Source organism: Mobula hypostoma, chromosome 18 (genome assembly GCF_963921235.1).
Source record: "Mobula hypostoma chromosome 18, sMobHyp1.1, whole genome shotgun sequence".
NCBI classification, from domain to species: domain Eukaryota; kingdom Metazoa; phylum Chordata; class Chondrichthyes; order Myliobatiformes; family Myliobatidae; genus Mobula; species Mobula hypostoma.
This window is the reverse complement of record NC_086114.1, coordinates 61,626,375-61,639,865: the sequence shown is the minus strand read 5'-3', so window position 1 is coordinate 61,639,865 and position 13,491 is coordinate 61,626,375. Positions and strand designations below refer to the sequence as shown.

The window sequence follows — 13,491 nt, the reverse complement described above, 5'->3', positions numbered from 1 at the left end:
CATCACTAAACAAGATTCTGCATTCATTGATATGGCGCTGTTAGATGGCATTTGCCTATATTAGAACAATAGGTACTCTAAAATTACTTATTCACTTTTGAAGTTCATTTCTGGTTGACTCATTGTAGGAACGATGTGAAAAATTTAGAGAGTGTGCAGAGGAGATTTACCAGATGCTTCCTGGATTGGAGAATATGTCTTATGAGGAAAGATTGAGCAAGCTAGGCTTTTTCCTCTTTGGAGTGAAGAACAACTTAGTAGAGGTGTATAAGATGATAAGAGGCATAGATGGAGTGGACAGCTCACACATTTTTACAAGGAGGAAATGGCTAATGTGAGAGGGCATACTTTGAAGCTGATTGGAGGAAAGTATAGGGCGGATGTTAGAGTTAGGTATTCTACACAGAGAGTGGTAAGTGCTGGAGTGCATGGTGGTGGTAGAGGTAGGTACGTTAGAAACATTTAAGAATCTCTTAGGTAGTCACTTGAATGAAAGAAAAATGGAGAACTTTGTGGAAGGTAAAGGTTAGATTGATCTTGGAATAGGTGAAAAGGTTGGCACAACATTGTGGCCTGAATTACCTGTACTGTACTGTGCTGTACTGTTCTATGTTCTGAAATGTTTTAAGTTGTTTACAGTTAATAAAGGCTTTCATCTGAATATCTTTTAAGTACTTCTGAGAGTGGAGATATTTGTGCTTCAGTTCTAGTTTATCATTGCATTTTTGGTCTTTGAGGCCTCAAAAGAAATACATTGAAATGTTGATATTATTATTTATATATCCATGAATAATAAACCTTAGACATAAAATAAAAATCAAGATTTCTATAGATGTTTGAAACCTCGACTCAAAACAATGGAAGCAATGAGCAGGTCAGACAGTAACATTCGAAAGAGAAATAGAGATGATTTACATTGTCCCTTTTTCAGGACAATTGGGCATTAGTGGCCCAAACACCATGATACTTTTTTCTGAAATGACCAAATAAATAGCTCTAATACTTTCAGACTACTTCATCTGTTTTTCTGTTGCAGGTTGACAATCAGCTTACTGGAGCAATATTTCCAACTGCATTCTATCCTGTACTTCCGCCCAAGTCAATTGCATTGGATTCAGGTGAATTTACTTATATCCCCAAACAGTGTATTATCTGCAGATATCATTGCAAATGTTCATGTTTCATCTATGCTCTTTTCAGAACCAAAGCCATTCATTGACATAAGTATCATCACAAGATTTAATGAACACAGTCAAGTGACACAGTTCAAGTGAGTAAAGTATCTTTCTCATTTGTAGTTGTTCAATTTATTGATGCTAATGTGCAGTTTTAAAACATTATTTAGCGGATACTCAGTTATATTTTCTGGGGATTTGGATCTATACTCCGCTTTAAATGGGGTCCAATTAAGTTTATTGCAAATTTTGTAAGTATAGTAGTTCTCTTTTGATATTTATGCTACATGCTAACCACTGCCCACCTATCTTCATTCCATCCTGTCACTATTCCATTTTTGTATACTTGTCAGCAGGATCTATCCTTAATCACAGACTATTTCTCATTGATATCATCATCAAATAGAGTTATTTTTCACCTGTCCTGATCACACCCAGCTTTACTGCACAATCACAATTCTAAACTTCTTCATTGTGTTTTAACTTGTCCAATATCAGCAATTGAATGACTAGAAATTTCCTGTACATAATTAAAGGAAAACCAAATGCTATTTTTTCCAACTTTTTAATTATCGTTATTCCTGAACCATGAATCTGTTCCTCTTTCTGGCATCTTTCTGAAATTGGACAAGGCAAACTGTTAGGGAAAAGTTCAGCAGATTAGGAACAGTGTTAAACTTCATCAATTACTCCTTTGTGCCACATGGGGATCTCTTAAAACTAAAGCTAATACAATCAGAATAATAAGTACTTTTGTGATATGCCCTTATTTTGTTGCTGAAATAAAGATATTATGGAAAAAACATGCTGTTCAAACTAACACACACAAAATGTTGGTGGAATGCAGCAGGCCAGGCAGCATCTATAGGAAGAAGTACAGTCGACGTTTCGGGTCGAGACCCAAAACTTTAAACTAAGTTTTTTTCCCTCTATTTAACTTTCAGATACTTCATGGTTTTGATTCAGGAAATGGCTGTGAAGATCGATCAGGGCTTTCTCAGTGCTGTTGTTGCATTGTTTACTCCAACCTCCGATCTTCTTGCAGGGACACAGAAGGTAATCTCAGCACAATGTATGTTAAGTGCTTATTAATTGGTGGTACTGCAACAATTCCTTAGCCATGAGCAGTTGTTAGAGCAGCCTCGTTAGATGAAAGTTGTTCCTGGTAATTATGACATGGCTTATTTAGCTTTCTGAAGCTCACCAACTTTCATCTGAATCTGTTTGTGTAATGGCTATTTTGCAAATAAAATATATTGCCTTGACCAGTTTTTGGCAAATATATGTTAACAAAGATGAGGTAGATATATACTAGGATTTAATAGGTTTCCGTTATCTTTCTCAGCTTTTAAATGGTGGCCTAGGTTGGCTAGGAAGAGAGAACGTTTTGTCTTATTGCCTTCTTTGACCAGCTGCTGCTCTGATGTGAACCTACACAAGTTTAGTTCATCATTATGAGTGCACAGTGGATGCAATAATTACTGCGTACAGTTTTATAGGAATCACATCTTACTCTGAATTGTGTACCATCCTGATTTGGATGCGAAAGCACCGTTACATCCTTATTGTTTGGGCCAAGATCCTTGAATGTCATATCAAGTAATGAAAGAATCATATCAGAACCCATTTAAACTCATTTCACTGCAGATTAAATAGGCCTTCACTCTTTGTGACAATGCCATGGGAAATCAAACAGTTAAATACTAAATGGTAGTGAAATTCAGATTAGTGCAATGCACACCATAAAAGTGAACCTGGTAAATGTAAAGAGAATGAGCAATGAATTTGAAAGAGAGATTAGAAAACGCTATCAATGAAAATAAGAGACGATATTTTGGAGCTTCACCTAAACAAAGATAGATTATTCAACCATTTTAGTGCCATATTAAAGCCCTTACTTACTTGTGATCAACTTCAGAGGGCTAAGATGGATTTTTATCTTAAATACATGCACTACTTAGTTTTTATCTAGGCTTTTATTTACAAAGAGAATTGACCATTAGTTGATGGAATTGAATGGCTATGAATCTTTTCAGTCAAGTACTCAAACATTTTCACTGTTTAGATTTATTTAGACAAGTCAGCAAAGAGTTTCCCTTATAGATGGCGAAGATCCCTCGTGGGACAAAACTATAAAATCAGGGCCATTGCTGATGGGGGCCAATGTTAGAATGGTCAGGCATTGGCTCAACAGCTTAGGCAAGAACAGGCAGATGCTAAACATCCTAGGTCACTTGGACTCAATTGGTTGATTGACGAACTTAAGCTTAAGACGTTAGAGCCAAAGATATAACAAGTGCAGGCAGGATGGTACTTCAGACAGTAACATGCTCCTGCTGTAAAATGTGGGATTGCAGGGGACCTAACAGTCTCTGTGATAACTACATCTGCAGGAAGTGCATGCAATCTCAACTCCTGACTGACAAGGTCAAAGAACTGGTGCTGCATATACTCAGGACCATCTAGGAGGCCGAAAACCTCATTGATGAGGCGTTTACTGAGGTGGTTACACGCAGAGTGCAGGCCTCAGATAGTGGGTGAGGGACTACTGGGAGAAGTAAGGAGAGTAAGCAGTTAGTGCAGGGTTCCTCTGTGTCATTTCCCTCAGCGCTGAGTATGCCCATTTGGATACTGCTGGGGAGCAGGGGTGGGGGGAATGACCTATCAGGCCACTGCACCAGCAGCCAGGCCAGCTCTGAGGCTTAGCAGGGAAAAGTAAGGTCAGGTAGAGTGATAGTGATTGAAGACTCAAAAGTTAGGGGACAGACAGGAGATTCTGTGGCTATGATGGTGTGTTGCTTCCCAGGTGCTAGGGTCAAGGATGTTTCAGAGTGGCTGCAGCATATTCACAAGAGGGAGCATGAACAGTCAGAGTTTGTGGTGCACGCTGGCACCAATAGGTAGAAAGGAGGAAGAGATCGTGTGCAGGGAGTTGGGGAAGAGGCTAAAAAGCAGGACCTCCAGTGTAGTAATCTCTGAATTACTCCCAATGTCACGTGCTAATCAGGGCAGGAATAGGGTGGTGGTATAGATAAATGAGTGACTGAGGAACACTGGTGCAGGGTATAGCATTCGAGTTTTCTAGATCATTGGGATCTCTTCTGGAAAGATATGACCTGTACAAAAGGGATGGGATACACCTGAACTTGAGCGGGACCAATATCTTTGCAGGCAGATTTGTTAGAGTTGTTGGGGAGGGTTTAAACTAAATTGGTAAGGGGAAAGAAACCAGAGTAATGGGGCTGAGTTTGGGCAGTTGGTAGGGTAGAATTGCAGATAGTGGGATGTTGAAGTTTAACGTGGTGGCAAAATTGAAAAGTGTGATGAATAGAGGATCGAAGGTGTTATGTTTGAATGTGCACAATATATGGAATAAGGTAGTTGTTCCTGTAGAACATTAAAAGATTAGCTGGTGTGATGTTGTTGTCCTCACTGAGTTGTGGCTGTAAGAAGATCACAGTTGGGAGCTTAACATCCATCGATGCACTTTGTATCGTCAGGACAGGCAGATAGGTAGGGGGGATCGAGTGGCTCTGTAGGTAAAAATAAGTGAAATTAAATCCTAAGAGGAAGGTGACGTAGAATGGGAAGATATAGTCATGGAGGATTTCAATATGCAGGTAGATTTGGAAAATCAGGTTGGTGTTGGATCCCAAGAGATAGAATTTGTAGAATGCCCATGAGATGGGTTTTTAGAGCAGCTTGTATTGAGCCCACTATTGGGAAAGGCAATTCTGGATTGACTGTTGTGTAATGAACCAGATCAGTTATGGGAGTTTAAGGTAACGGAACCCTTGGGAGACAATGATCATAATATGATAGAATTCACCCTGCAGTTTGAGAGGGAGAAGATAAAGTCAGACGTATCTGTATTACAGTGGAGTAAAGGGAAGAAAAGCTCTAAAGATGAAAATTACCCTTGGATAAAAGATTTGCATCACAGAAATGAGACATGACTATGGTTAATTTGTTTATTGCTTATTTGCACAATAGTTTTGTTGACACAGCTGGCATTGATATGATTCAGTTAATGTTATTTTGTTTACTTTTGTAGACCAATTTGATAGATCGAGATATGGAATCGATAAAGGCAGAACTGATAGAAACATCAATGACTGATGCTTCAAGCCTGAGTTTCTTTGAGTATTTCCACATCTCGCCAATAAAGGTAGAATAATCAACTCATTTTCAGTTTAATGAAGAAGTTACATTTATAAAAAAGTTAACGATAACTATGGTAGTAATTTTGTGCTAGATTTGATACCTCATTCACTTTTGCTCCTTTTTCTTGTATATGGGTTTAATATTAACTTATGTTGGCCATTATTTTTGTTTTCTCTCTTGAATGTAAGTGTTTTATTCATCAGCTGAAATTGAGTTCTTTTCCCAAGTTTGCACTAGCTTGAGAGCTTTGCGCATATACAGTGGATTCTGATTAATTAGGACACATTGGGAACTTCAGATTTTGGCCCAATTAGGTGGCTGTCCTAATTAGCCAAATTTTCATGGAAATAGTTTAAAAAAGGCAAACTCCCGTTAACTGAGTAACAAATTATGTATTTAAATGAAGTACAAAACAAATTAGAACACTACCAATGTTACTACAGGACTATAAAACTGTGTATTAGTTCCCAATAGTTATCGATGGAGGAATTCATACAGTGTACACTGTGCTGTTCTTTTGATCAACTGTAAATTAACAATATCAATGCAGATGAGGGTTGTTTTCATTGCTTTCCTGTATGAAGTAGTGTAAAAAATCACAGCTTTTTAATTCAGTGTCGGTCAGCCCAAGTGAATAATATAACATAAGTATATGCAACTGACACTGTTTACTGTGCAACCTGATATCTTCCCTCTCATTGCGGGAGATTTTAACCAGGCCAGCTTGAAGAAGTCTCTGAACAACTACTGCCAACATATTGCCTGTAGAACCAGAGGAGCCAACACATTTGACAAGCATTATACTCCATCATAACATTTACTGTGCCATGATATCCATACTCTTATAAAGTCCAATCACCTGGCTGTACATATACTCCCAGTGTATAGGCAGAGGCTAAGGACCAAGAGGGTATGGTCAAGGAGGCAGAGCAGTGCTTACAGGACTTTTGAGTCAATAGGCTGGACAATATTCAGGGATTCATCTTCAAGTCTGAATAGATACGCCACAGTTGTCACCAACTTCATCAAGACTTGTGTAAGTGAGTCTGTGCCTTCAAGAACATACCTGACATACTCGAACCAGGAGATTCTCAGTCTGCTAAGGACTAGATGTGGCATTCAAGACTGGTGATCCAGAACTATACAAGGGGGACAGGTGTGACCTATGGAAGGCTATTTCAAGGGCAAAAAAATGATTCCCATTGAGGTTAGAGGCGGAATCAGATGCACATTAGCTTTAACTGGGTTTGCAGCTTATTACTTCCTACAAAGTGAAACCTAGCATGTTTCAACGTCTCTGAGGATCTATCCTGGGCCCAACATATTGCTGTAATTGCAATGAAGGTAGAACAGCAGCTATATTTCGTTAGGAGTTTGAGGAGACTTGGTATGTCACCAAAGACACTTGCACATTTATACAGATATATCATGGAGAACATTCTAACTGGTTGCATCACCAGCTAGTATGGCGGGGCCGCTGAAAAGGATCGGAAAAACTGCAGAAAGTTATGAACTCAGTCACCTCCATCATGGGCGCTAGCCTCTTCAGGATCCAGGACATCTTCAAAAGGTGATATGTATAAAAGGCGGCATCCATCATTAAGGACCTCCATTGCCCAGGACATGCCCTTTTCTCATTGCTGCCCTCAAGGAGGAGGTACGGGAGCCTGAAGACACACACTCAAAGTAACAGGAACAGCTTCTCCCCCTCCACCATCAGATTTCTGAATGGACAATGAATCCACGAACACTACCTCAATATTTTTTCCTCTCTTTTTGCACTAATTATTAAATTTATTTTTTAAATATTGCTTTATGTAATTTATTGCTTTTAATATTCTATATTGCAATATACTGCTGCCACAAAATAACAAATTACACCACATACGCCAGTGATATGAAACCTGATTCTGATTAAAAACTGGTTAGCGTGTGTAGTGTCTAATGGCCACACAGGTGCACACGACTACACTAGTCAGGAACTGTTGCATCCTCCAAATCTTCATTTACATTCAAGATGATTATCGATATTGTTGTGGTCTGTACAAATACTTATCAATTAAATAAAAGCACATAAGCGGAGGTGAGGTTAACTGGTATAGTGTATATAAAAAGTATTCACCCCAACCCCTTGGAAGTTTTCATGTTTTATTGTTTTACAACATTGAATAATGGATTTAATTTTGCTTTTTGTGACACTGATCAACAGAAAAGACTCTTTCATGTCAAAGTGCAAACAGATCTCTACAAAGTGAAACAAAATTTATTACAAGTATAAAACACAAAATGATTGTATAAGTATTCACCCCCTTTAATATGACACACTGGTGCAGCTAATTGGTTTTAGAAGTCACATAATTAGTTAAATGGAGATCACCGTGTACAGTCAAGGTGTTTCAATTGATTGTAATAAAAAATACATCTGTATCTGGAAGGTCCTCTGCTGGTGAGTCAGTATCCTGGCAAAAACTACACCATGAAGATAAAATAACACAACAAGCAATTCTGCAAGAAGTTTATTGAAAAGCACAAGTCAGGAGATGGATACAAGAAAATTTTCAAGTCACTGAATATCCTTTGAAATACAGTTAAGTCAATCATCAAGAAATGGAAAAAAATGGAATGGAATAGAAATGGAATATGGCACAGCTGTAAATCTGCCTAGAGCAGGCTATTGAGTGACCATGCAAGAAGGGGACTAGTGAGAGAGGCCACCAAGAGACCTATGACAACTCCGGAGGAGTTCCAAGCTTCAGTTGCTGAGATGGGAGAGACAAAAAGAAAGCCACTGTTTGAAAAAAAAACTCACTTAAAATCTCGGCTGGAGGTTGCCAGAAGGCGTGGAAGACTCTAAAGTCAGCTTGAAGAAGGTCTATAGTCTGATGAAACCAAAATTGGGCTTTTTCGCCACCAGACTAAATGCTATATTTGGCGTAAGCCAAACACCGTACATCATCAAAACCACACCATCCGTACTGCGAAACGTGGTGGCTGCATCATGTCGCGGAGATGCTTCGCTGCAGCAGGCTCTGGAAGGCTTGTGAAGGTAAAGGGTAAAATGAATGCAGAATAATACAGGGAAATCCTGGAGGAAAATGTGATGCAGTCTGCAAGAGAACTGCAATTTAGGAGAAGATTTATTTTCCAGCAAGACAATGACCCCAAGCATAAAGCTAAAGCTACACAGGAATGACTTAAAAACAACACAGTTAATGTCCTGGAGTGGCCAAGACAGAGTCCAGATCTCAATCCAATTGAGAATTTGTGACTGGACTTGAAACAGGCTATTCACTCATGATCCCCATGCAATCTGGCAGAGCTTGAGCAGTTTTGTAAAGAATGTGCAAAGCTGATAGAGACCTATCCACACAGACTCAAGGCTGTAATTGCTGCCAAAGGTACACCTACTAAATGCTGACTTGGAAGGGGTGAGTAATTATGCAATTGATTATTTTGTGTTTAATAATTGTAATAAATTTAGACTAATTTGTAGAAGTTTGTTTTCACTTTGACATGAAAGAGTCTTTTCTGTTGACAAGTTAAATCCACTGCAGTTCAATGTTATAAAACAATAACACATTGAATACTTCCAAAGACGGTGAATACTTTTTATAGGCACTGTGTTAAAAGCATAATCCAAGCCAAGATTCCGCCGCAGAAGTTGTTGGTGAATTTAGCCATTCTGTTCTTTTCTAAACAGTTGCATCTAAGCTTGTCTTTGGACTCGGGGGGAGAGGAGTCTACTAAAGAAAAGCAAGAGGCAGCACGACTCCAGTCTATCCACATTTTGCTCAAAAGTATTGGAGCTACATTAACAGATGTTGATGACCTTATCTTTAAGTAAGTGGAACATGCTGCTTTAAACAATTGGGGTAATATAAAAGTGGGGAGATTGTTGTATGAAGAGAGTTTATTTTAATATTTCTGTATAATTGCAGAAATATGTATATAAATGAAATTTAATTTCATTTCAGTTTATGATGAGCTAAAATTTATCGAGGATGGAGAAAGGGAATTGAAAATACTAAAAAAGCTGGTAACACTAAATAAAATGTGAAAAAAGCGCAGATCTGGAATATCAACAGGTCAGGCCATATCAATGGAAATAGAAGCAAAGTTAATGTTTCAGGTCAAAGACCCTTCATCAGAACGAAAAGCACAAAGCAAGTAGGCTTTGGACAAATGGGGCAGCACAGTGGCGCAGTTAGTGGAGCTGCTGTCTCATCGTCATACAACATAGAACCAACATCCCCCATGCCAACCTAGATGATCTTATAAACCTGTGCAATTTACCCCTGTTTATCTTGTATTCCTCTAAAGGTTCCCAACTTGGGGTCCATGGTATAAAAAAGGTGGGGAACCCCTGCTCTAAACCTTTCCTTTCCACGTACCTGTCATAGAATCTTTTAACTATTGTTCTTGTCCTGCCTCACGCAGCTCATTCCATATACGCATCACTCTCCATGTAAACAGGTTGCCTGTCATCCCTTTTAATTTTTTCCCCTATCACCTTAAGCCTACACCACCTAGTTTTTTCATTCTCTTTCCCAGTACAAAAGACTACCTCCATTCATCCTATCTATGCCCCTCATGATTTTGTACACCACTATAAAGTCACCACCTCAGTCTGATGTTCCAAGGAATGAAATTCTCTTTCTCTGTAACTCAGGTCTTCAGTGCCTGGCAACATAGAAACATAGGAAACTTACAGCACAATACAGGTCCTTCGACCCACAAAGTCCCTACTTTAGAACTACCTAGGCTTTGCCCATAGCCCTCTATTTTTCTAAGCTCCATGTAGTCATCCAGGGGTCTCTTAAAAGACCCTACAGTTTCCGCATCCACCACGGCCGTTGGCAGCCCATTCCATGCACTCACCACTCTCTGCGTAAAAAAAACTTACCCCTGATATCTCCTCTGTACCTACTTCCAAGCACCTTAAAACTATGGCCTCTCGTGCTAGCCATTTCAGCCCTGGGGAAAAGCCTCTGACTATCCACATGATCAATGCCTCTCATTATCTTATACACCTCTATCAGGTTACCTCTCATCCTCTGTCGCTCCAAGGAGAAAAGGCCAAGTTCACTCAACCTATTCTCATAAGGCATGCTTCCCATTCCAGGCAACATCCTTGTAAATCTCCTCTGTATCCTTTCTATAGTTTCCACGTCCTTCCTGTAGTGAGGCGACCAGAACTGAGCACAGTACTCCAAGTGGGGTCTGACCAGAGTCCTATATAGCTGCAACAATACCTCTTGGCTCTTAAATTCAATCCCACGATGTATGAAGGCCAATGTACCGTATGCAAATTTACTAACCCTTCCCTCCACTTCCTCATCCAGGTCATTTATAAAACTCATGAAGAGTAGAGGTCCCGGAACAGATCCCTGAGGCGCACCACTGGTCACCGGCCTCCATGTAGAATATGACCCATCTACAACCACTCTTTGCCTTCTGTGGGCAAGTCAGTTCTGGATCCACAAAGCAATGTCCCCTTGGATCCTATGCCTCCTTACTTTCTTAATGAGCCTTGCATGGGGTACCTTATCAAATGCCTTGCTAAAATCCATATACACTACATCTACGGCTCGACCTTCATCAATGTGCTTAGTCACTTCCTCAAAAAATTCATCAGGCTCATAAGGCACGACCTACCTTTGACAAAGCCATGCTGACTATTCCTAATCACGTTATGCCTCTCCAAATATTCATAAATCCTGCCTCTCAGGATCTTCTCCATCAACTTACCAACCACTGAAGTAAGACTCACAGGCCTATAATTTCCTGGGCTATCCCTACTCCCTTTTTTGAATAAGAGAACAACATCCGCAACCCTCCAATCCTCCGGATTCTCTCCCGTCCTCTTTGATGATGCAAAGATCATTGCCAGAGGCTCAGCAATCTCCTCCCTCGCTTCCCACAGTAGCCTGAGGTACATCCCATCCGGTCCCGCTGACTTATCCAACTTGATGCTTTCCAAAAGCTCCAGCACATCCTTTTCCTTAATATCTACATTCTCAAGCTTGTCAGTCCACTGCAAGTCATCCCTACAATCGCCAAGATCCTTTTCCGTAGTGAATACTGAAGCAAAGTATTCATTAAGTACCTCAGTTGTTTCCTCCGGTTCCATACACACTTTTCCACTGTCACACTTGATTGGTCCTATTCTCTCATGTCTTATCCTCTTGCACTTCACATACTTGTAGAGTGCCTTGGGGTTTTCCTTAATCCTGTCCCCCAAGGCCTTCTCATGGCCCCTTCTGGCTCTGCTAATTTCATTCTTAAGCTTCTTCCTGCTAGCCTTATAATCTTCTAGATTCCTATCATTACCCAGTTTTTTGAACCTTTCGTAAGCTCTTCTTGAATAGATTTACAACAGCCTTTGTACCCCACGGATCTTGTACCCTACCGTCCTTTCCATATCTCATTGGAAAGTACCTACTGAGAGCCCCATGCTAATATCCCCTGAACATTTGCCACATTTATTCTATACGTTTCCCTGAGGACATCTGTTTCCAATTTATGCTTTCAAGTTCCTAACTGATAGCCTCATAGTTCCCCTTACTCCAATTAAATGTTTCCCTAACTTGTCTGTTCCTATCCGTCTCCAATGCTACAGTAAATGAGATAGAATTGTGATCACTATCTCCAAAATGCTCTCCTACTGAGAGACCTGACACCTGACCAGGTTCATTTCCCAATACCAGATCAAGTACACCTCTAATCTTGCAGGCTTATCTACATATTGTGTCAAGAAACTTTCCTGAACACACCTACCAAATTTTACCCCATCTAAACCCCTCACTCTAGGAAGATGCCAATCAATATTTGGGAAATTAAAATCTCCCACCACAACAACCCTGTTATTATTACTCCTTTCCAGAATCTGTCTCCCTATCTGCTCCTCGGTGTTCCTGTTACTATTGGGTGGTCTATAAAAAAACACCCAGTAGAGTTATTGACCCCTTCCTATTCCTAATTTCCACCCACAGAGACTCCGTAGACAACCCCTCGATGACTTCCTCCTTTTCTGCAGCTGTGACACTATCTCTGATCAACAGTGCCATGCCCCCACCTCTACTACCTCCCTCCCTATCCTTCCTGAAACATCTAAAGCCTGGCACTTGAAGTAGCCATTCCTGCCCCTGCACCATTCAGATCTCTGTAATGGCCTCAACATCATAGCTCCAAGTGCTGATCCACGCTCTAAACTCATCCGCTTTATTCATGATACTCCTTGCATTAAAATAGACACATCTCAAACCATCGGACTGAGTGCGTCCCTTCTCTGTCACCTGTCTATCCTCCCTTTCGCACTGTCTCCAAGCTTTCTCTATTTGTGAACCAACCTCCCTTTCCTCTGTCACTTCAGTTTGGTTCCCACCCCTCAGCAATTCTAGTTTAAACTCTCCCCAACAGCCTTAGCAAACCTTCCCACCAGGATATTAGTCCCCCTCTGATTCAAGTGCAACCTGTCCTTTTTTGTACTACTCCATCACCCACTCCTCTGATGCCCACTCTGTAAATCTGTCTTCCTTTTAAACTCTTCCCGCTGTTCTCACTGGCTGACCTCCACGTGCTAGCACAGTTCAAACTGCTGAAGAAGTAACCGTCACCTTTTCAACTTTGCTTGCAACCTTCCAGTAAATCTTTTTTGCAATCTTTCCACCTAAATTTTGTCTTTCTAATAATGGAGTGTCCAAGCGTGGCTTCACCAATGTTTGTTGAACTGCAACATAATGTCCCAACACCTGCAGTTATTGACCTAATTGATAAAGACTAGAGTGCTAAACACCTCCTTTTCCATCCTGTTTACTTGTAATGCCACTTTTGAACAATGTACCTGCACTCCTAGGTCCCACTGTTTACCAATCCTCCCCAGGGCACTACTGTTCACTGTGAAGGTCCTATCCTCATTTATCTTCCCCAAATGCAACATGATGCATTTATCTTGACTGAATGCCATTTGCCATTTCTTGGCTCACTTCCCCAGCTGATCAAGATCTCCTTGTAAACTCATCAACTGGATGATCTCTACAATTTATCCCCATAGCGAACCCAGTCTCACCCTGTCATATATTTCCTCTGTTCTGTCTATCCATACTTCTCCCATTCTCTCTGCAGTTTGAAATTAAGTTGTTTCCCTGTCCTT

General features: G+C 40.3%; 1 protein-coding gene across 2 annotated transcripts in view; it reads left to right on the top strand.

Annotated features, from left to right (window-relative positions):
- Positions 1–13,491, top strand: part of vps13c (vacuolar protein sorting 13 homolog C) — a 387,651-nt gene that overhangs the window by 315,491 nt on the left and 58,669 nt on the right. For both annotated transcript variants that reach the window (XM_063070973.1, XM_063070975.1), the window contains exons 68-72: positions 1,037–1,118; positions 1,201–1,270; positions 2,120–2,231; positions 5,230–5,343; positions 9,040–9,179. In XM_063070973.1, coding sequence (XP_062927043.1) covers positions 1,037–1,118; positions 1,201–1,270; positions 2,120–2,231; positions 5,230–5,343; positions 9,040–9,179 — 518 coding nt within the window. The remainder of the gene's footprint in view (positions 1–1,036; positions 1,119–1,200; positions 1,271–2,119; positions 2,232–5,229; positions 5,344–9,039; positions 9,180–13,491) is intronic.